We start from the raw sequence: 25,070 nt of genomic DNA, 5'->3' as shown, positions 1-25,070 counted from the left end.
GCACAGGTTTGGACTGGAGAGCTTTTTCCATGCATATTAATGAGTATTAAAAAGCTATTAAGTAATACTTAATTGAAATATTTTCCTACATTTTAAAAATGTGATTTTTCTTTTCAGGGTCAGCAGATGGAAACACCTCTCTCTCTCGCTCTTTCTTTCTTAAAACACTCAGCCTCTGCATTACATAAGAGTTATAACAAATCTATTGTGGCTCTTTCCAAAGAAACTGATATCACTATGCTGACAACAAAATAAAATGCTTTAAACTAACAAGCGGGCTACACTCCCTGCTCACTATGCTCACCAACCCCACCCTGTCTCCTGCAGCTGGATCATGGCCTCTCCTGGTACAGCAAGAGCAGGGTTGCCACTAGCCCTTCCTGTGGCCAGACGTGGCTGGATCCCAGTTGGGGGCCTTGCTGGCCAAGCTTCATTTTAAATAAAGTACAATATTATGTCCAACACAAAAAAGGTTTAAATGTTGTCTCTATTAATGGCACAGCTGGCGAACCTTTTTTGAGTTAGGGGCCACTGACGTACAAAATCAGTCAGGGACCACACAAGTTAAGGGAATATGGATTGGACAAATGGACTGTAAGATGGATAGAAAGCTGGCTAGACCAGGGTTTCCCAAACTTTTTACTTTAGTTGAAACCCATTTTTTTTCAGTACTGTTTTTTGCAGCCCAAAAATATAAACACATTAAAAAAAATTAAAAATGAACACATTTTCAGTGTTTCACCCAGCTGCATCCTCCGCCCAGCCTGAGCCAGGCCTTGGGGGACCGGGTGCCGCATGGACACTCCTGGATGCGGGAGCAGGAGCAGATTGAGGTAGGGTATCTGGCTATGAGGGAGGGTGAAAGGAAAGGTAGGGTTGCCTGGTGTCAGGTTTTGTACCGGACAGTCCGGTATTTGAGGGTTCTGTCCAGGAAACAAATTGAGAAAATACTGGACATATAAAATGTCTGGTATTTTCTAATTAGGTAAGTTTTATTATTATTTGGTGTATCAGTCCGTAGCTGCGAACTGCCTGGCTGGTAAATGTGCTCACACTGCATGACTGTGTCTACCAGCCAGGCAGTTTGCAGCTACTCGAGGGAGGGTATGGGGAACAGGGGGAAGAGGGAAATGGAATTCCCAAGGCCGGACTCACTCATGTGCCTGGGTCTGAATGTGCCCAGGTCAGTTCTGCTTCCCACTGGCCAATTCACTCCTCCCACCCACTTCTCCTCCTGATCTCCCCCCTCCAGCCCCACTTCTGGTTCTCCCCCGCACTCCACCCATCTCCCCTGGCCAGCCACGCTGTCCCCATCCTGCCCGGCTTCCAGCAGCTGGTTCTCTCGTCCTCCTCCTCCCGATCTCCCACTGCACTTTCAGGAGGGGCCAGGATGTTGTCTCTAGCCTTTGTTTGCCAGAAAACGTGAATGGGTAATATGGGATGGATCATTTGAGGATTACTTGTTCATTCTGTCTGGTTTGATGACAGCTATCAGAAGACAGGACACCGGGCTAGATGGACCTTTTGTCTGCCCAGTATGGCCGTTTTTATGTTCTTACCAAAAGACACATACTTATGTCATGCATTATCAGATAGCCTCTGTATACTTGCTCCTGCTTTGAAATGATAATGCTGAATGTGTGACATCTCCATATCAACCACCTACACTGCACATTTAAGCTGAAGGACAAAATGAATTGTGGGAAGGGGGATTCCTGTTGAAACAAATGTTTACAATTTCTTCTTATCTCTAACAGTATTTTCCCAGTTTGCTGATTATTACTTGTTAAGTGGTAATTTCATGGCAGCTGCACGAGTATTTCCACGCTGTGGGCCCCCAGCTTCAGAAGACTCACTATCCTTATAGCCAAGGTAAGATGGTGATGTTGATTTTGGGTCATCCCAGTCATCATCCCAATCATCGTCATCAGCAGCTGCTAAAGGAGGAGGAGAAGGGTAAAGAGGGGAAAAATAAGTATTATTTCTTTGCTGAACCAAAGGACGCACCCAGTCTGCAATAATCAAAAGAAAAAAAAGAAAGCTAATTCAGCTTCATGTTTTTGGCTACTCTTAAAATTTATCCTCAACAGCCTAGACATTCAAATAAAGCAGTACAAGACGATTAAATAGATTGCCTTAATGCACCAATATTGTCTTTAATTGGGTACTTCATTGACACTTTCCCAGTTAACATACCCCAAATATAAAACCTTCTGTTTACCTGAACTACTAGTGTAAAAGACTAGAAAGTTATTTTAATACTGCCTGCAATGCTTAAAATAACAGCTTTGTATTACTGAAACACAAGATTGTGGGCAATATATATCTTTCAAGTTCCAGCTATGTGAGTTGAACATGCCTGGGATTCTGCTCTTAATTCTCATAACTCATCTGCTAGTTGTTCATGAAGTTCTGAAAGGAGAGACTGATGTAGATCAAACTGCCATTTTATAGGAATTATTTTAGGAGTCCACCACATTTCTCCACAGAATTAGAACTGCGGGACTGAAAGGGACTTGGATACCTCATTATGGCCAGCCCCCTGCACTAAAAGCAGGATTAAGTATTATCTCCTAGATCACCCTGAAAGGTGTTTGTGTAACTTTGTTAAAAACCTCCAATTACAGAGAATTTTCAACCTTCCCTGGTAATTTGTTGCACTGCTTAATTGTTTTACAGTTAAGAAGTTCTTCCTAGTATCTAATCTAAATCTCCCTTGCTGCAACTGAAGCCCATTACTTCTTGGCCTGTCCTCAGTGGACAAAGAGCAACTTATCACCCTCCTCTTTCTAACCACCTTTTATATACTTGTAGACTTATAAACATCCCCTTCAGACCAGTTCTCCATACTAAACAAAGCCATTATAGGTCATGCTTTCCAGACCTTTTATCCATTTTTCTTGTTCTCCTCTAGAGAGCCACCATTTGTCCATATCATTCCAGAAGTGCAGTGCCCCCAACTGGACTCAGTATTACAGTTGAGATCATAGGGTGTGTCTAGACTTCAGAGTTTTGTCGACAAAATTGGACTTTTGTCGACAAAACTATACCTGCGCCTACACTACCGCTGAGTTCTGTCGACATAACGTCGACAGAACTCAGCAGTTTTGTCGACGCTGGTAAACCTCATTTTACGAGGCGTAACGCCTTCTGTCGACAACTCTGTCGACAGAAGGTGTTATTGCATGTAAACTGTCCTTGCGTCTACACTGCCATGTCGACAAAGCAGCTTGCTTTGTTGACAGAACTGAATGTAGTGTAGACGCTCTTTGTCGACAGTATTTGTCGAATGTAGTCTAGTCGTACCCTTCGGTTGAGTAGAGTGTAAGAATTATTTCGTGTCTTGCTTCCAACAAACCTACTAATATAGCCCAGAATATTCAACTTTTTTGCAACAGTATTAAATTGTTGATCCACTATACCCCCTAGTTCCTTTTCTCTAGTCCTCTTACTTAAAGGATCATTTTCCATTGTGTATGTGTGATACTAATTATTATTCTCTCGTGTGCTTTTGTCTTTATTGACGTTCACCCTATTTATTCTAGGCCATTTTTCAAGTTTGTCCAGATAGTTTTGAATTTTAATCTTTTCTTCTAAAGTACATGCAACCCCTCCCAGTTTGATATTGTCCACAAACTTTAAAGTGTACTCTCCAAGCCATTGTCCAAATAATTTTTTAAGATATTGAAACAGAACTAAGCCCAGAACAGATCCCTGTGGAGGCCCTCCTCTCCTATATGCCAGTCTAGCTTGACTATCAACCATTGATGACTACTCTATGAAAATATAGTTTTCCAACCAGTTGTGTACCCACCTTGCGCTCCTTTAGGCTGTATTTCTCAGCTTGCTTAGGAGAAGGTCATATGAGAAAGTATCAAAAGCCTTACTAAGATCAAGGTATTTCATATCTACTATTTCCCCTTCCCCCATTCACAAGACTTGTTACCCTATAAAAGAAGGTATTGGCATGGTTTGACATTATTTGTTCTAGACAAATCCATATTTACTCATTACCTTATCTTGAATCTAGGCACTTACAAATGGTTTGTTTGATTTGCTCCATTATTTTCTGGGTACTAAAAACTAAGATGACTAGTCTATAATTCCCTGTGTTGTCCTCATAGATACTTCTGCTATCCCAGCCCCCCTAGGATCTCTCCTATCCTTCATGAGTTCTTAGTAGAATTATATATTGGTTCAGGAAATTTCTGCAGTCAGTTCCTTAAGTATTCTAGGATGTATTACATCAGACTCTGCTAACTTAAAGACACCTAACTTGTGTTAGTAATTCTTAACTTGTTCTTTCCCCATTTTAGCCTCAGATCCTACCTAAATTACACAGATGTTCATTATGTTAGTGGTCTTATCACTGCTCACTGTTCTGGTAAAAACAAACAAAAAAGGCATTGAACACTTTAGCCATTGCAACATTTTCTGTAATTGTCTCTTTCATCTTTGAGTAAAGTGCATCCCCTGTCCTACCATGTAAAATCTGCTATGTTTATAAAACTTTTCATAATACAGAAAAGGGTCAGTACTGTACAGATGATTCTCCTATATACCAACATTCTGGTCCCATTTATTTAACGAGTGAATCAATTATTCATGGGATTATTTAGCTAACCTGGACCTTGATAGGCCTGTGGGTGCCCAAATTGTGCTGCTCCCTCCCAGTTGTTTGATGTGGTGTTTTTCTGCCCCACTGCACTTTCAGGTTTGCTTGCCCAGCCATCACCAGAATTTGTATTGTCCACGTTTCCAGATTGCCAGTTTGGCCAGGGGTCATGGGCACTGTTGACCTACAACATATAAATAGAAAAGAAGAATAAAAAACTGCTGAAGAAACAAAAGGGAAAATGTATCCTAAATTGTCACCATAACTGGAGAAACCAAAATTCCTTAAATAAAAAGAAAAGGCTACACATTTTCCATGCTTAGTACTTGTCAATGACTTCCTATCACAACCAAGGGAAATCTCAGATGCTCATATACTAAGGGTATGAAGACCATATAAATACGTAGGTAGATACCGATTAACTTTCTACTGATAGTGATATAACTGAAAACAGTATTACTTTGAGTGGTTAAAGATAAATCATTGGTTCTAACAATTTTCTAAACAACCTTATCTACAGCAGTTTCTGGTTATTTCCAGTTGCGATGAAAGTGCATGTCAAAGAAAAAACCAAGACTTGACATTTTTATGAAAGGTTATTCCACCTATAAGCAAATACGAATACAGATATTTGCTACTTTTATTTCACTAAATCAATTATCAAATATTTAAAAGATGAATATAAATTTTCCTCTGTTTTGTGCTTTGAGAAAATAAGTAAATGTTGATTTACATGCAAAAAAGAGAACTCTACCAGAGATATTACATTTAAAGGGCAAGAAACAACCAGAGTCATGTTTATTTTATGACAGAGAAAACAAGACAATTTAGAATTAGTGTAAAAAGCCTTACATTTTGCATAGACTCTGCAAAGCAGTGAATTCAATACTTCTGCCACACATCAGCATCTTGACTGAGCAATCGCTAGCAATCAATTTCAATCTACTATATATTTGAGAGAGTTTGTTCATTCAAGAACTCCTCCTAAGCCATAAGAGGTAGGACCACCAAATTCAGTACAGGCAGTCCCCGGGTTACATACAAGATAGGGACTGCAGGTTTGTTCTTAAGTTGAATCTGTATGTAAGTCGGAACTGGCATCCAGATTCAGCCGCTGCTGAAACTGACCAGCGGCTGACTACAGGAAGCCCGAGGCAGAGTTTCTCTGCCCCGGGCTTCCTGGAATCAGCCGCTGATCAGTTTCAACAGGCTGAATCTCGACGCCAGTTCTTACATACAGATTCAACTTAAGAACCCCAGGCGTCCCCAAGTCAGCTGTTGCTGAAACTGAGCAGCGGCTGATTCCAGGAAGCCCGGGGCAGAGCAACTCTGCCTCGGGCTTCCTGTAGTCAGCGCTGGTCAGTTTCAGCAGCGGCTGACTTGGGGACGCCTGGGGCAGAGCAGCTTGGGTGCTGCTAGGTTGCTCCAGTAGCGCCGCTCCTTGGCGCTACTGGAGCAACCCAGCAGCACCCCAGCTGCTCTGCCCCAGGCGTCCTGATTCAGCCGCTGCTGAAACTAACCAGCAGTGGCTGAATCAGGACGCCTGGGGCAGAGCAGCTGGGGTGCTGCCGGGTTGGTCCAGTAGCGCCCAGAGCGGCGCTACGGGACCAACCGGCAGCGCCCCAGCTGCTGTACCACAGGCATCCAGAGCAAAGCCGGTCTCCAGCAGACCAGGGAGACGGGGAGCAAAGCCGCGGAGCACGCGGGCAGCAGGATAGCCGCAGCGCGTCTGGGCTGTCCCACTGCCCCCGTGCTCCGCGGCTTTGCTCCGCTTTGCTCCCTGTCTCCCTGCTCTGTTGGTCTCCAGCAGATCAGGGAGACGGGCAGCAAACCCCGTTCGTAACTGCGGATCTGACATAAGTCGGATCCGCGTAACTCAGGGACTGCCTGTATACAGCTTCCTTTTATCCTAACTTAAAGCAAGGTCAGGGTTTGGTTGTGCCAGGAAAATGGGATGTGCCTGAAATGGGATTGCTTCTCACAAAGCCATACAGAGAAGAGACAAAATCACCAGGGGCTGGCTCAAGGCAAGCCCCCCTGTCCGGGGCTGGCCCAGCCTCCTGTCTCCCACCCCTCAGGTGCCCTTGAGGAAGGGTAGGAAGGGGCTGAAGCTTCTCACCTCCCCTGCACCAATAGGTACAGGAACATTGCTGGCAGTTCCCCTTTGTCAAGTGAGAGGGGAAGTGCACAGCTTGCTGCATTCCTCACTCTGGCTGGGGAGTGCAGGGGGCAGACAAACCTGGACCTGCCCCAGCGGAGGACGTACACCCCACCCCCACAGCTGTGCCCACTGGAGCTAGAGAGACCATGGATAGGTACTGCTGTGGTGAGAGGAGGCTGGGATAGTCCTGTCTCCCTGGGACAGCCTGCATATTAAACCTTTCATCCCTAGCCCCATGCCAGTGCAATGATTTAAATGAAGCATGTACATTTTCATTTTATTTTTCCAAAACACAAAAATTAAGTTAAAGACCCGGGCAATGCTAGGTAAATTTTCTAGTCATATATAATACTGATTACCTACAGCATTTGCTAGAGTAAAATGCTCTAAGATTTCAGGATTTCCATTGCAAAACACTATCAGCTTTCTCTTGGCCATCCACTGCCCTTGCAGAGTTTTTTCACATGATAATAAAACATATTTAAAACACTCTTCCTCAAGTTTTCCCTGCTTTATTACAACTTACTTCTAACTTTCTTCTTCTAGAATAGTGAGAAAAATCTGCTTCACTATTGGAGTGATAAAAACATTAAAATAATTTTATCCGAAGCATGGAAAAAATTAAATTTAAATGAAGCATGTACATGCAGCTGGCACAAAATACTTTTTTTGTTCACATGTAATCAAAACAGCTGAACTTTAGAATTGATACTTTTCAAACATCTAATCCTAAAGATTTATTTGAAGGTCAGTTTGGAGAGGGAGACTGGAATGATTAAAAAATATATACGCGTCTGCCATTCATTCATCACAACTTTACTAGTTACCCTGGTACTTTTTCACTTGCGATTTCAAACAACAGCACCAATAGCTGCATTGGTAGGATTGGCAGGGGAGAAGGGGGGGGGGGGAGAAGAGAAATCACAGCCAGTATGAGGATGGGATGAATGTGTACGAATAGGTACGTTACTTATTTAAATTCTTCTCCAAATACAGCCATACAGTATGCCACACTTTAGGAATGGTAACAGAAAGTGACAGATAGTATAATATGGGAAATATATCCTCCTCCCTGATAGTCTAGCAGTTCATCCATGATTATTTCAATTATATATGCTTATCTGGGTCTTTGACAGAAGTGAGAAAGAAAAGTCCATGTAGTTACAGCTGAACAGGAAATTTATAGAAAAGTAACTAGCATTTTAACCTTCAAATCTCATGCATGGAGGAAATTCAGTCTGCATCCATGAAGTCCTTTTAGACTCCTCAATGTTACTAGGTAACTGCTCACTAAAGATTACACCCCATCCTGGCCAACACTGAGCTGGTGAGCATTGAGCCATACATTCATGACATGCCAACTGCATTACTGCAACTCATACATATGAATAAAGTCACACACACTAAAGCTGCAGCTGGCACAAAATGCAGGAGCCTGTCTCCTCAGCAGCACAGATTGCTGTGAACCCCTCAACCCAGTGCTCTGCGTTCTTTACTAGCTTCGTCAATTAATGCACACAGTCGAATTAAAGGGCTCTGCTTTGATGTCAATCCCTCCATGAGAATTATGGATTGTTATAATACTTTGGCCAGTGGTCCCCAACGTAGTGCCCGCCGGGGCATTTATGTGCGCCTGCCGAATGACATGGGCTGGCCCAAGCCATTCTTGCACCTCGGGTCCTGGGCGCCCAGCGCATGTGCGGCCCCCACCCCTGAGCATGCAGCAGCCCCAAAAGGCTGGGGACCACTGACTTAGGCCATCATCTCTGCCCCTCAGCCAGCACCTCCCAGAACAGCTTGTGTCCATCAGAACAAAAACAGTCTAAACACAAGAGAGGATTCAGTACTGGAGACTGAAAGGAACTGAACCTATACTGAGGAGCTCATCCCCCCCCAAAAGACAAGAATGACCATGAATCTCACCATTTTCGGGATCGAATGTAGAACTCAAGTCTTTGCTTTAGCTTTTCTCAAAAGGTCTTCACATACAGAAATCCCTATTTATACTAAGAAACTACTGCGATAGTTGGGACCTGCTCAGAATCTATGAGGATGGGGGCTACATAAAGTAGCTACTTTACAGAAATACACAACTTAACCAAAGACACTGTATGCTGAGGTTAGATGATGAAACCAGACCTCAAATTACCAGCAATCAATTTTCATAGAGATGACCAGCTAGGAATCTGTCGGGGAGGGCAGGGGGGCAGGAGAGAAGCACCTCTTAAGACTGGGTACTCGTCACTTGTTCTGGCTCAAAGGCCCGAAGATCTGTTGGGCTCCATGCCAGGCTTGCACCATGCAGAACGCTAGATCTGGGGCTCTTCTGAGCTCATAAGTTTTTTTCTGGCCAATGAGGACTTCCAAACCCATGGAAACACTTGATCTAAGAACAACTGCTCTGGGGGAAACTGCTGTTCTTGTGTGCCCTAATCTAACACCCTCTTGTTCTCATTCATTCTAAGGGAAATAAGCTGTAATTTGTGGAATCTGAATTTGTTCTCAAGTCTTTGATTATTTGATACATGCATAAGCAGGGACAGACACAGTTCGGGTCACAATGGAGCATCTAAGATGCTGACTAAAAAGGAGGGCATATACTAAGATCAACGATTTGGGAAAGCCAGCTACAAGGAGAATATTATGTATGCAGCAGCTAGGAAAGAACTACTTGCATAATACACATTTGCTTGTATACTGTTCAACTGATTGAGAGTGATCAGCTCAGTAATAAGAAGACTGACAGAAGGGGGAATAAAGGACTCCACAAGAATGGGTGACACAGGAAATCTAACCACTGATGCAGGAAACAAAAATATTATAGAGTGGCCTGCTAAGAAGATTGAGGGCCAGGAAGGATCATTTCCACATTGTCAACAGAAACAAGTGCAGGTATATCTGAAAAGCGATGTACTTGGGGATAGAGAAAAGGTAAGAATTCAGGAGAAAAAGCTGAGTTTCCTCTTGTGAGGGAAGGGGACAGGCAACTGAGACCCTGAGCTAGAGTACAAATTCCCTCCTGAGAGTTTCCTTAATTTATTTAACGGAAACAGTCTTCTGAGAAGAACGAGTATGCTTGTTTCCAGTATGAGCAAGAAAACAACTGACAGGATGGGAACTGACCCAGTCCAGTTAAGCATAGAATGCCTTCTGTTTTGCTTCCATTTCCTTACCCATAGGGTTATACAAATTCATGTACCAGTGACCATAGGGGGAAAAAAAGTGTATGGGAAAGGAATGGAGTATTTTTAAATGGTACGAAATTTGGGAGAGGGGGAATTTTGTTTTGTGAATAGTTTTTCCGACAAAACTTGTGTAACGTCTACACTGCAATCACGTTCTTTCGAAGTTCAGATACTGGCCAAGTCCTTCCTTGCACTTTATGTACAGATCAGGGCCTGACCTGCTGCAAACCTTCTCCCAGCTCCTAATAAACAATAGGTAATTAATGCCAAATTGCAACCAATTATTAATTTTTATACCCAGACAAATTATCAGATATACAGTTGTGTGTCTGCATATGCAAACACACAATTACATGGTCTGGGACGACCGTGGATGTTCCTGGATCAGAGAACCCAGTAGCCTAGTGACAGAAGGGCTATCCTGCTGCTTCAGCCTGGCCCTGCTTCTGATCAGGGCAGGGGCTGGAGCTGGCAACAACAGTGGGGCTGGAATCAGCAGCAGTCACTAGCAGCCTGGGGCAGCATCCAGCAGCACAGGACCAGGCAGCAACAGCCTGTGGCAATATGAGGCCAGAGCCAGAACCCTGGACAGCCCATGGAAGCAGGACCAGAGCCTGCAAGCTATCACAGGGTAGGAGTTTGAGCCCTTGGCAGTGGACTGAGGTTGGCAGCAGCCCCCAGCAGTCTGTGGCAGCATGGGGCTGGGACCAGAGCCCTGGGCAGCCTGTGGAAACGTGGGGCCAGAACCTAAGCTCTCGGCAGCCCCCAGGAATCTGTGGCAGCAGGACCAGAACCAGAGTCAGCCTGCACCAGTACAAGCAGCAGCCTTTGGCAACCTGCAGCAGTGGGGCCAGGATCAGACTCACAGCAGCATGGGGCCAAGACAGAGTCTTTTTGATTTTAACAATTACTTCTGCAAAACACTAACTATTTTGATAAAACTTCGCCAAATGAACCCTAGAAATTTTGCAACAGGATGCAAAACTTCCAATTCTCAAAAAGCTGAACTTGCAGTATGCATATTTTAATCAGGAACTAGAGTGTCACACATTGGAGAAATAGTATCAAGAAAACAGAAGCAAAAGATCACCAAAAAAACCCAACTTATCTAAATATTCTTAAATACCAACATACAGCTGAATGTTTGATATTCTAAAGTCATTACTATATTACACAGCTTTACCCTCAATGCCAATTGGTGATCAGTTTATGCCCTGAATCGCTAGGAAGGATAGCCTTTATGTTTTACCCTGCGGTAGCTAGTGAATTTAATCTTATTCTTACTATATTTATAACTTTGACTTAATGGTAAAATCCTACTAGTCCTTAAAAAATATTCCAAGTGAGAAAACACTCCATAATTATTTTGTCCTTTTGGGGAGGAGAAGGTGTCTTTTTAAAAAAGGGTATATAAAAAAAGTCCATAGAGTTGCTGGAAACATGCAACTTTTTTTGGTAACCATGGTCTATCATGCATATAGGTTACTTAGCGTACAGCTACACAGCATCCTAAACTCAAAATAAGGGATGGTGCATAGTCCCTCAACCAACACGTCAAACCTGCTGCTGGCCTTGCTGTTGATTGGGCGCTTTGTTGGGCTGACAATGTTTTCGTGGGCGTTGTCTGTCTCAGCTGATCATATGGCCTGACGTGGGGTGCGGCATAAGAAAATGGTCTGTTTGTTGTAGCACATGTATCTCTTTTGTCTATATGGCGGCGTGTACATCCCCAGTGTTCTCAAGGTAGTGCAGGAATCTTTGCTTGAGTGGAATACCTGATCCGTATTTTAAGCGAAGAGCGACTGGCGATCGAAAGGCAAGTCCTCAACATTGGATTGTAGGTCTTTTGGGACAGCCGCCAGGTGCAGCCAGGACACATGGTGCATGACCACGGCTGTAGCTGTGGTTCATGCCACTGCGTCGGCAGTGTCGAGGGCGATCTTCAGCACTGTACGAGCTGCCGTGTAGCCTTCTTGGACTGCTGCCTTTAGGATTTGTCTCTTGGTGTCTGGTAAATGTTCCAAAAGAGGGTCTAAGTTTTGTATAGTTGTTGAAATCATGGTTAGCGAGCAGAGCTATGTAATTAGACATTCTTAAAGTTGAGGTGGCACAGGAATATACTTTTCTGCCTAAAACATTCAGCCGCTTAGCTTCCTTGTCATTTGCAGTGGTTTTTCCCTGAGTTGTTTTTGACCTCTGTTGTGCAGCATCCATGACGAGGGAATTGGACTGGGGGTGCGTAAACAAAAACGCCATACCCTTAGGAGACAAAAAGTACTTTTTATCCAACCGTTTGTTAGTCGGTAGGGTAGATGCTAGAGTCTACCAGATGTCATTAGCAATCTCCGGTATGGCCTCGTAGAAGGGGAGTGCTAGCTTTGATTTTTGGGATGGCTGCAGGTTCTTTAGCAAGAGATGTTGTTTTTGCTCCATGTCCGTGGTTTGAACCTTCTGAGATTGAGCAACTCTTTTAAAGAGCTCCTGGGAATTGCTTATGGTCATCTGTCGGGGAAGATTCCCCCTGGAAATTCCCTGGGATGTGGAAGTATGAGAGGCTCAGGGGGGTTCAGGTGATGGGCTCAGGGTTGGTGTTTGGGGGAGGTGCAGGAGTGTTATGATGCTTCAGCCAGATGGGGGTTGGGCCCCAACTGGGAGCTTGTTGGCCAGGCTTCATTTTTAAATGAAGTAAAATATTATGTTCAACACAAAAGGTTTCAACGTTGTCTTTTTTTGTGGCAAAGGTGGGGAACCTTTTTGGGTAAGGAGCCACTCAGTTGGGTGAAGGAGGCAGTTGTGACCTGAGGCACGGTATTGGCGTGCAGGCGTTTGGATTGTGACCTAGGGCAGAAGGGGATTGTGATCTGGAGGAGGGGAATCGGGTACAGGATCTGAGAGGAGGTATGGGCTCAGGAGGGGGGCAGACAGTTTGGGCTCTGTGGGGTAGAGGAGCAGAGGGCTGGGGGAGAGGGAGGTGCTGGGGTGCCAGAGGCAGGCTCTGGGCTGGGAGACTCACCTGTGACACTCCAGAGCAGCAGCCCAGCAAGTTTCTCAGGAGCCTGTCCCCACCCCAGGCTGAACGACTATGTGCTCTATAAAAGCCTGAGGATAAGGGGAATTGGTGCTTTGCACTCTGCCTGTCCTTGAAAGAGGCAGCTTCCATTGGCCAGAAACCAGCCAATGGGATTATGTTGGGGATGGAAGCAGCCAGGAAGCACCACTCCACATCCCCTCCCAGCTCACAGTTTGTGAAAAACAACCCCTCTGACAGCCACTTTTCTGAGTGGCATGTGGCGGGGGAAGGGAGGGGAGCTTGCCTGGGGGCTCCCTGCTGTGTCTGCAGGCCAGATGGTTTTGCCCAGGCCTTCCATAGGGCTAGCATGGGCTCCCTGCTGCAGCTCATCCGCATGGGCTGAGCTCGAGCTTCAAAAAGAAGCTTATTTGACTCTCGAGCCATAGGTTGCCACCCCCTGCTTTAAAATATAGATCTGGTTTAGCATGTACCAAATTAGCCGCCCCCCCCGCTTGCAAATGATGTTATGTCTGGCTCTCTCTAGGACTACAGGTGCTGAAGAGTGCTGTCAGGCATTCTCTGAAGTACCGTGCAAGAGCCACTATCTTATGTAATTAAAAAGTTATCCACTTAAAAAGTAGTCAAAGAAAAACAAAGCTAGCTAAAAGGAGTAGGATAATATACCTGCCCACAGCCTCCTGCCAACTGTAGTGGTTTTACAATCACATTTTCCTATTTTTGTCTTTTTCCTCTCACTTTCCTGCTGAGTGGTACCTTCCCACATGTCTATACAGAGGAAATAATGAAACTGACTACAAAAAGTGCTGTCAAACGCACAAAGTAACCACTGAAAAAGAGTGTGCTCTTCTCTCTAATCTTTCAGTTTCAGTAATCATTGATGTTATGGCTCATACCATAAAAAAGTTTCCAGTCAAATGTGTAAATTAAGGTGACAGAGTGCAGTTGGGAATCTTGTACAATCCACCACTGGAAAGCCAGTGACTAGAGAGACTGGTGAAGGAAAGAAGGATGGGAGACTTTTTGGGGCGTCTTCCAGAACTTCTTTGCATCTCATCACCAGAAAGCGCATATGTGTGTGTGTGTGTGTGTGTGTGTGTGTGTGTGTGTGTGTGTGTGTGTGTGTGTGTGTGTGTGTGTGTGCACACGCGCGTGCATGCACAGTTACCACTTTAAATCTGTGGCATATCTAGGATGGGACCAATTACTGTGTGAGCCCCAACAATTTGAATATTTCTGTGTCTAAAGCACATGACTCAATGAAGGGCTTTAAAACCCCTCTGCTTGGTCATTTTAGGCAAGCAGGCAAAGGTTCCAGGCAAGTAGTGGGGGGCAGGAAAAGCTTCTATCTTCCTGTCTCTCTTAGTATCCTCAAACTCAACAGATCCAAAATGAGTCAGCCATCAAACCAAAAAATAAATGATTGATATTAAAAAAAAAACACCCCCACATATTTGGAGTTATTTATTTCCTTTCTACTTTGAATCTTTAGATGGCATCTGGCCCACATTTCAAGATTTCCTTTGAAGACATGAGGGCAAGAAACTTTTTAAAATTAAAAATAGAAATTCTAAGTTCACCGACTTCCAGAGCTAAGGCTTTAAAAAAAAAAAAAAAAAAAAAAAACCCAACACCATGATACTTTTGAGTTGACAAGAGTGGTGGATGGGCAGCACCAAGTGTTTCTGGGCACTCCATGTCTGCTCTGGAAGTGATGATAGGAAAGAGTGGCATATCTTAGGCAGTGCTAAATCTTTCCAGGAGGGTTTAAAGCCGCTGAGGTCACCACTGTTTTCACAGGATGGGGAAGGGCAGCAGGGCAAAGAGCAGGTGCTAAACTGCTGTTCTTCTCATGGGATGGCAGGTGGGAGAGAGGAGCAGAAGTCTTAGGCTGAGAAGATGGGAAGCCAAGGCCCTCTTGTAGGCCAGGAGAGCCAGAACTTTGATTACTGAAGGAGGGGCAGCAGAGGAAGAAGTGAGGAATGATTTTTAAAGCAGAAGAGATTTGAGGAGTTAGCATTAATGGAGCATGGAAGCATCATTCAAAGATTTGAGAAGATGATCGATTTCCTTGAGCAATGAAGATGTGCCAATGGAAACTAAAATCTCTATTGTTAGAATGAATGAGAGAGGGGAAAACAAAGATTCAGCTTTTCATGGAAGTATATGCTGAAATTCTTCAAGCCCTGAGCGATGTTCTCACATGAGAGTTATAAAACAATGTATTAGGCTAGCAGTCACTATTTTTTAACAAGTCGTCATGCGAGAGTGTACCCCAATAAGGATGTAAAAGTAGTCAATTAGTCGACTACTTGCATTACTGCCCCTATATCAGAGGCAGCAAGATGGGGGACGGGGCCAAGAGCCAGTGCTGGTGGGGAGCCAGTTTAAAAACCGGTTCCCCCCAGCACTGTCTCTGCAGTGTCACTCTCTACCCCCATGCTGCTACCTTTAACAAAGGCAGCAGTAGGGGTAGGGGGGAGGCAGGCAGGGAAGGCTGCTCTGGCAGCAGCCCCTGTCCACAGTGGCCAGGGCTGGCCGCAGCCTCTGTTCACAGCAGCCAGGGACCTGGCTGCCTGTGCACCCAGGTCTTACTACATTTAAACTGCAGAGCCACAGTGGTGGTAGCTCCTTCTGAGTGCCTTCCCTTATCAACTAATTGTGTAGTGAATTCAAGTTATATCAATTACATGATTACCCAATTACCCAGCTCTTAACATCCTTACCCCTGGAGGTATGGCTGCCTACTTACTATGGCACTGACGGATTATACAATTTTTTAAAAATAGTATTGTCTTCACGATTGGAACTGAAGTGGATATTCATTAAGATTCATCTAGATTTTTGCCTAGTTTTACAACAGGCTACCTAAAAAGCACTAGCAAAGACGATATAAACTAAACTTTCATATAGACATTGCCAAGAAGTGGGTTATGCCAACAAAAGCTCATGATACTATCTATATTTTTGGTCAGTCTCTAAGGTGCTACAGGACCATTGTTTTATGTCCTATATACATTATACATGAAATGTAAATAAATCATTGTAATATAAATATTCTATCATTACAAGGTGAAAACGAGAAAAGCAATTTTTCAGAAAGTGTGCTGTCATACTCCTATATTTTTAGGTCTGATTTTGAAAGCAAGCAGTTTAAGTGAAGTAAATTTGCAAGGGGGGGTGGAAGGGAAGGAGGAAGAAGTTACACAAGACAAATCAGACTTCTGAAATGGGTACAGTAGTCTGAAAGTGACTGAGAACCAGTGTTAGATAGTTATATACCATGTAAGTGCATGTTATTTTAAATGGTTAAGGTTTAATGAAGAAAAGTATTTCATTGAATACAGAAAAATGATCCAAAAAAGTAACTACCTAAGAATATTTTGTTTTTAAAAAGCCTTTATGAATATAACAGACCACATGAAATGCTTTATTTAAGAATGCCATTTTTATTCAGTGCACCACGTGTCACCTCTTCTTAAACTGTACAATCACAGCAATCTCCCTTTGCTCTGCCAGTACTGCCAGCCTCAACGTCCCATTCATCTTTTTAACCCACAACCATCTCCATCTTTTTCCAAATGCCCCTTACGCATGAAATGTTCTGTCTGTTCAGGCTCCCCAGACAAACTTCTTCCAGACTGCTCACAAATCAACAGCCCCTTTAAAATATGAGTCATCCCTCTTCAGAGCTTACTATTTATTCCACATCTGTCTTGTTTATATTGCAAAGTTTACCGAGTAAGAATTGTCTGTATTTGCATCTTATAGAGAGCCAAACAAAACTGCTAGCACTGTATTTAGAAGAAACATTCCATTTGGGGAGTGGGGTATTAATATTTATTAGATACTATTGAGTACAGAAATATTCAGTCAAGTCTTTTAAAATTTTAAATTGAGCCTGGAACCATCTGATGCATTTCTTCATCAGTGTGTAGTCAAGTAAACAGTTTAGGGAGAGCAGTACAAGCTGTACTGTCTCAATCAACTTAAAACTGAAGACACAAGAACAGAAATGCTGTTCATTCCATTTATTTGCATTAATGTTTAATTAAAATCTTACAATTTTAAGTAGTGTAATTGTTCCTATGGAGAGCATATAGAAGAGAGTAATGAAAATAACCGGAAGGCTGGAGGAAATGTATTGCAATAAGAGACTTAAATAGCTGAATCTGTTCAGTAGATCAAAAAGAAGAGGGGTGATGTGATAATAGCGTATAAATACCTGGAGGGAAAAGAGTACTACAATGCTCTTCAATCTAGTGGAGAAAAGGATAACAAGAACTAATAGACAAAAGCTGAAGCCAAACAAAGTCAAAGTAAAAACCATGTTCAAATGTATGAAGTGATGAGAGGGATTAGCTATGGGAACTACCTACCAAGGTTAATGGTTGATTCTTAAATCTCAGGCTATGGCTACACTACGCACTTTACCAGAAGAGGCAAAGCAAATAAAACCCAGCTTAGCATTTTCTCGCACTTCATTGTATAATCTCTTCCGGTCTGTTTTTGCACAAGAGGTTTTTGCACAAAAACAAGCAGTGTTGGTATGTCCTTTTTGCACAAAAACCCCTTTTTGAGCAAGATCCTTATGCCTCGGGGTTTGCACAAAGAAAAACATCCACACTGCTTGTTTTTCAGCAAAAACCGCTTGCGCAAAAATGGACCAGAAGAGATTATGCAAATGAAGCATGAGAAAATACTAATCCGCGCTTCGTTGGCATTGCCTCTTCCAGCAAAGCACGTAGTGTAGCTGTAGCCTCAGTGTATACTACTACTAGGGGGATTCTGTCTGCCTGCCTGCCAACAGAAAATACCCTCATCCCTGCAAATTTCCCGTTTTCTTGAAGAAAACAATGGAGAAACAAAAAGGAAGCCACATGGAGGAGGGAGGCAAAAGCAAGTGGGTACAATCAGGTGTGGCGTATTGAGGGTGGGGGATTTCCCCCCAAACAAAGGCAAGGCATAGGCACATTCTGTTGTGCGTCACTGCTCCCCCATTTCTGCAAGCACAGAGATGCCCAGTGGAAGAAGGCTGCATCATCTAGCTAAATGCAGCTTCCTGGTCCTAGGGCAAATTGTGCTTCCCTTCTGTGTACTGGCTAGGACCCTTGCTATTTTCTGTGGAACAGTGAGTGCCTGTAATGGGGCTGGGTAGAGGGGTGAGGAGAATGGCGGGGCCAGGGGTGGAATAGGACAGAGGGAGGGAAATAGTGGCAGGGAGAAGAAAAAGGGGAAAGGGGAATCACAGGGGGAAACAGGAGCCTGGCATGCAACATCCCCTTGGCAGTAGCTTAGGCTTCCTCATTAAGCAGACCCATCGAACCTTCACCCTGACAAACCCTACCCCCCTACACCTGGACCCCTCTGATAAGGCCTCCTAGATGCTCCCACCCCAGTAACCCTTCCACCCCATCAAGCCCCACTCCCTGCACTACACTTGTATACTATTGGGCTGAGCCTGTCCAGCTACACCTTGCTCAGAGGGTATAGAGATTGCTGAATCTCTACACTGAGGAAGTGGGGGCTTGAGGGCGATTTGTAGATCTATACTAAGAGTGAATGTAGAATGGTGCTCGAACATGCGTTGGGTACACTGAAATCCCACTGGCATAGGTTTTGGAACCATTTGCAATCCAGTATCATCAGTGCTGTCTGCATTGTGCTTCTCACAAGCTTTGTGAATTCCAAAGGTGAGCCATTTGCTCCCAAACATATCTAGGACAATAATGGACTGCTGAATCAGCACACACAGCCAAAAAGCATGCTTGTCACAGCTGGAGCAGGATGCACACAGGCTATGCTTTGTGAACTCACATTATACACTCCCCTGGACCAATGGAAGAGGAAGAATAGTATGTGTATGCACTTGTATATTACTTTTAACTGTAAGTAAAATACCCGCTATGTGTATGAATTGGCATGAATTGTTAATTATGGTTGAAATGACAGCTTATGTAACATGGAAGGGAGGGATGGTAGTTTGCATGACATGAATTCTGGGTTTTCATTATCGACTGATCTCAACAGATATACTGAGAAATTGTTTGGATACAACTTCCTAGTTGCATCTTATTACATTTATCTTCATTCTTCAGAATCAACATCATATGATGTGATAGCAATAAAATTTGTAAATAAAAAGCCTTTATTTGTAAACATGGCTGTTCTCCCCTCCCCTCAAAAAAGATATTAGTAAGGCTCCATTTAGCTTGCAATATTGAGGCAATTGCAGATTCCACAAAGTTATGTTTCTACTGCTGTTTTGACAGTGAGAGCAATGGGTGGCCTTTCTCTGGCCCAGCCCTAGGCAGTCAACAATGGAAACACAAAACTAATACAGTAGACTTCCGATAATCCGGAAACTATGGGACTTAGTCCGGCATATCTGATAATCCGGCACCACCTATCAGGAGGTACTATAAGCAGGTAATATATATATATATATATATATATATAATCTCACACACACACACACACACACACAGTACTGTATACATTATATGCTGTAGATAAAGTGTTCTTAACCCTTTTTATTGTACATACTGTATACTGTAATGTTTTAGTTTTTTTAAGCCTTTTTTACCCTTTTTGCTCAGTTCAGCTGCTGCTGCTGCTACCTTGTGACTCATTTTTTGCCGAAGCTCACTCACTAAGCTCTTGCCATTTTGATGTTGGACTATCAGGAGTGCTGGACTATTGGAGTTTTACTGTAATGGCCCTTCATTATTTGCAGTAACAAGGCCCACTTACATTTCTTCAATCTTCCATGGCTTGTCTGCAATTCAGCTGCAATTTTTTGACAAATCATTCTTTCAGTTCAATTTGAATGATCCTTTCAATTCAATTGCCTAATTGACAATTCAATTAGGGCCTTCAATATTAAAACATTGCTTGACAGGCAAGCTGCCATTACAACACCAAAATCAGTAATAAAATGGAGTGCAGAACACAATAGTTTCATAATTCAAGACAAAATGTCGTACGCCGTGTCCATTAGAATACCACTGCAGACAGTTAAGTACATTGTCAAAAATGGAGTAACAAAATGGCAATGGCAAGCTGCTGAGTAGTCCTTTAAATCCTGAACTGACCTGCTATAAAATTATGGAAATCCTACAACAAATATCAGATCCAGCCATGCCAAATAAAAAGAAAACCTTTTCTTTGGAGTGTGTCAAAAAATTATTTTGATAGTAACATATACAATTTCTACATCGCCGATCTTGCATGGCATTACAAAAACAAGTAAAAAAGAAGGTAGAGCTCTTTTACCTAAGTCAGAATATTGGATTTTAGAAGTTTTAATTCTACAAGCAGATGCTGCGAATAGCCAAAGCTAGTAGAGGCATACACTCTGACAAGATCAGAAGAAAACATAGATTTTGTTTAGTTCATAGATTTCTATGATTTTGCTTTATTCATACAGAAAAAAACCAAAAAATTCTTATTTTCTTATTTCTAATTTGTCAAAATTATGCTAAATTTTCCAGCTGCATTTCTAAATTACACATGGATGAATAAGATGATTTTTAATCTTCAGAAAAATTTAGATACTTCTCTCAATTGCTTTTTCCATGCTTTTGTAAGGACTTACAATAGAAACTCTGAGTTACAAACACCAGAGTTATGAACTGACCAGTCAACCAAACACCTCAATTGGAACTAGAAGTAAACAATCAGGCAGCAGCAGAGGCAAAAAAAAAAAAAACCAAACAAAAAGCCACACAAATATACTAATTTCTAAAAAGTAAACTACTAAAAATAAATGGAAAGCAGTGTCTTTCTTCTGCATTCTAAAGTTTCAAAGCTGCATTAAGTCAAAGTTCAGTTGAAGCTTCTGAAAACTATGTTTTGTTCAAAGACAACTCTCTATTCCCAATGTGTTTGTAATTTTCAGGTTTTACCATCCAGATATAATGCATATATAAATATAGTGCAGTACCATTTAAAACATAAGCAGCATTATCGATAGAACCCATTATGCTAACAGTGCCAAAAATAAACTGACAGCGTACCTGGTTATTGGTTTTAGCAGCTGAGTTGATCTGAGCTGCATTTGAGGAGAGGGAATCAAAAAAAGCTTGGTCTGCTACTGAATTGCCACAAAAAAATCCATCTTTTGCACCTTCAGTTAGAATCTGAAAACAGACAAGTTGTTTTAAGACATCTGTCATTTCTTACAGGAAATAGTTGTAACTATAGCATGTAAAAATGGTATCTTAACTATACTCAAGGGTCATTAGAACTACTGAAATTAAAGGATTTTAAAAATTAATACAATTCCTACTTTAAGTGCAGACAATAAAATAAGCTATAAATTAACAATTCAGAGCACTGTGTACATTTCCTGCATTAAACAATACACCAAATTTGAGTATTAACAAAAGTATGGCCCATTGTTTCATGGAGACAAGAAGTCTATTGTTATATGGCCATATGACATGCAATGGCCTGTTGTTAACAGCATCACTACATAATTTGTCAAAAAAAGAAAAACTACACCAGAAGCAGGGTTTAAAAAAAAAATTCCTCATGTTTGTACTTGTTCGATTATTCCGGAAAAAGTTATGCATATTTTTGCTTCTCTTGAGCTACCAGTGGTAGTTTGTCAGTGAAATTAACATTTTACAGGTTAACATAATCTACTACATATAACTTCTCCTTGCTTTTAAGGAGAAACAGTGTAGTAGGCAGCACAGAAAAGTCAGAATTTACCAGAAGTTACTATATCCACTCTTTATCCTTAAAATAAGCAGTAAACGTGATAGACATGAAGACACATTTACTCTGACCTCAAAACTTAATACAAATACAGTCTAGAGAATTAAAGGATTCCAATATTTTAAAAAAAATATGAAAGCATGGAATCTGTTTTAGCTGTGCTTTACCAAGTGTTTCTATATAGGTGTATTGTGATCTTTTACCTCAACATAATCTGTTGGAACAAGTCCCCGCTCTCCTTTGCTGTTTTTTCCTTCCAACCAACCTCCACCTATGTCCTAAAGAAGTAAAAGTAAAAATAAGAATTACACATTTTTCTAGATAGATGCTGAAGTATGCCTTAATTATGTTTTGAAGTCAATAACTGAAAATGGGATTTGAGAGAAAGGTATGAATGTGCCCAAGGTTTCATTCATTTAAGCCTTTTAGAGCTTCAGTTCTCATTATAAGAGGATAATATTGACCAGGAGTACATTATATAGCTGTTGTGTAATTTAATTTTCAAAATTGTAGGAAATTATTCGAAAAGCTAAATTAATAGAATAAACTTGAAAAATGTAGGTTGCGCACAGAACTATAGCTCATCCCCATTGTACACGTGCACCATGATAAAGACTCATCACACAATCACATTCTGTTCATACAGTAACGTGGCTTCATTCTACTGTTTCTGGCTAAATGTTTGTACAAAATACCTAAAACAAGGGGGCCTAGATCTCAGTGGAGCCATTAGACATGACCATTATACATACAATTAAACAAGATACTTAGTCAGCTTCCTTGATACAGGCTGCCCTAAGGTTGATACCTGGATAATGTGACCTGGAATAGACTCTGTCTATTAGAAATCCAAGTGTCTCAGCAACTGGTTGTATAATGAGCTGATTCATACATGGTAAATTAGGCTTCTATGTGCTAATTAATCCCTGTTGAACCTCACATTTCTGAATCTCAACTGTTTTAATATATATTCAATTTTAAACTATATTAAGTGAAAAAATAAAACCCAATAAAGTTTATATGCAGGTAAATGGAGATTTATATTGATGACAAATTTGTGTGTCAACAAAGGCACAGTTAGCACTCACTGAAACAATTTTTGAAGGTTTTTTTGTTTGAATGATCTATTGCCTGGTCAATGTGAACCAAGCTAAGACAGCAAATAAGCCATCCCCTGAAATTCTCAAAAGTCTTACTCTACCTTTTGAAAACACTTAGGGTTGCCAGATGGTTTCAACAAAAATACCAGACACACTTGATATTACATCTTATTAGAAAATACCGGACATTTATATTTTCTCAATTTGTTTACCGAACAGAAAGCTCAAATACTGGACTGTCCAGACACCTGGCAACTTTAAAAATACTTACTGCACCTGCATCCTATTCTTTGCAGTTAGGACTCTTGTAAAGCATTTAAGCAAGTACTTGAATTTCAACACTTGCTAGTTCCAAAGACTTCAATAGGAATTATATTCACTGAACTGCTTGATGAACTTAGACACGAAACACAGTGCCACCTTCTCTTGATGCACAAGACAGCTGCTTGGACATTTTCGGTATGTCTGTATTGCAACGTAAGCCCTGGGTTTGTGGGACTCAAGCAAACTAACCTGAGTTAAGGAACCATGGGCCTGAGTGTATACATCAGGGTGGGCAAGATGCAGCCTGGGGACTGGATCCAGACCACCTAACACTTTGATCCAGTCCACAGACTGAATCTGTCCTATTTCTATTTATATCTTGCTGAATTTCCAGATGGTGAGTCAGGCACTAAGATCCTATTTAAATGGCTGACAGCTCCCAGTCATGGTGCTACCCCAACAGGAGCTAGAGCCATGAGTCCTTTAAATAGCCGCAACAATCCTAAGCAGCTGCAAGCCCTTTGCTGTGTTTTAAATTCAAATCCTCTGGACCCAGACAACTTGGGGAGGGGGGAAAAAGAGTCCCTAGCCCCAAGCCTTCTGCCCCATCCCTTACAAGGGTGGATCCAGGCCATGACCATATACCATAATTCATTATAAGTGCCCCCCTGTGAAAATGGTCATCCACTGGTATACACAGTATTTAAACCTTCGTTAAGGCTTTTCTAACCTGTGCTTGAACATAGGGCTCTGGCTCCACACTGCAGTGCAGAGACCCAAGTCAAAGTAACCATATCCTAGAGCCCTTATTGCCCAGCCCTCTACATGGCTACTGTAGTCCTAGAACCATGTTGCACTGTAAGAAAACCATACTGCCTATTGTGCACCTTATTAGGGATGTTAAATATCAGTTAATTGAATAGTCAAATAACCTCCTGAATTCTTATCGGTTAGTCAACTATTCTATAGTCCCCAGGGACAGGGACAGCAGCATCGCAAGGTGCCAGGCGGGAGCTAGTCCGCAAGGGCAGCCAGTTTAAAAACCAGCTCCCCTGGCAGACTGGCTGCTTGTCGCCCTGTGCTGCTGCCTCTGATAATGAGGCAGCAGTGCGAGGTGGCAGCAGCCCCTGTCTGGAGGAGGAAGGAGGTATGAGCTCCTGGACCCAGCATGAACTGGAACTGAGCCGAGCTGCCTGCCTGCCCAGCTCCTAATAAACTTTAAGGAGGGTGGAGAGAGAGGGAAATGCACATAGTCTATAGCATTAACCTACAAGCTTTTGCTTAGCAGTTAATCAGTTAATTGACAACATCAGTGTTTCCCAATTTTATTTGGCCACAGAACCCTTTTAAACTCGAAGAATTTCGAGGAAACCCTACCACCGGAGGAGGAAGAGGGAGGGAAATTTGTCAAGCGCCATTTGGGAAACACTGGATTACATTATTACATCCCTACATGTGATCAGGGAGAAGCTTTCTTTACAAAAGTCTTGGTCAGTCCACACTCCATTGCAAACCCAGGGGATTCTCCAATAGGAGCATGCAGCTTGGTAATCAGAATAAAATAAGTTAATACTGACCTAGGCTACTGATGTTTATAAAGAAAGGGTGGCTTCCATCCTCAACAAAGTGGACTGCAGATTGGGAGGGAGAGAGAGAGAAAACTAAGGAAGTTGGACCATGGAATTACAGGATACTTTTATCTGACTCCCAGGACCCACGTCAAGCAGGGCTGTGTCTACACTGCAAAGCAACAGGGCCTGTTTATAGGGTCTCAGCTTCACTCGAGCTCAGACGCTTCAGCAGCCCGGACTCTAAGTTCAAGCCTTTGGTTAGCACAAATAATGTGTAGACATAAGGGCGCCAAGGCTTGAGTCCAGAGCCAAACACAGGCTTACACTGCAGTGCAGACATTCTCTAATTAGTATTCCAAAATAAAAGTTTTCTATACAACCTGATAGACATGTTCGGATTCCTTTTTATGGATGCCAAATTT

General features: G+C 42.4%; 1 protein-coding gene across 4 annotated transcripts in view; it reads right to left on the bottom strand.

Moving 5' to 3' along the window:
• The window catches only part of SNX9 (sorting nexin 9), a 128,115-nt gene that overhangs the window by 49,820 nt on the left and 53,225 nt on the right, over positions 1-25,070 (bottom strand). For 3 of the 4 annotated variants that reach the window (XM_089777304.1, XM_075924521.2, XM_006114991.5), the window contains exons 3-6: positions 21,917-21,991; positions 21,008-21,130; positions 4,625-4,799; positions 1,784-1,937 (exon numbers count right to left, since the gene is read on the bottom strand). In XM_089777304.1, coding sequence (XP_089633430.1) covers positions 1,784-1,937; positions 4,625-4,799; positions 21,008-21,130; positions 21,917-21,991 — 527 coding nt within the window. The remainder of the gene's footprint in view (positions 1-1,783; positions 1,938-4,624; positions 4,800-21,007; positions 21,131-21,916; positions 21,992-25,070) is intronic. The other variant, XM_089777305.1, reaches the window with a different exon arrangement.

Source organism: Pelodiscus sinensis, chromosome 3 (assembly GCF_052426305.1).
Source record: "Pelodiscus sinensis isolate ZL-2025 chromosome 3, ASM5242630v1, whole genome shotgun sequence".
In the NCBI taxonomy this organism is placed as follows: domain Eukaryota; kingdom Metazoa; phylum Chordata; order Testudines; family Trionychidae; genus Pelodiscus; species Pelodiscus sinensis.
Note: the sequence above shows the minus strand (reverse complement) of the source record. Positions and strands in the feature narration are given on the sequence as shown.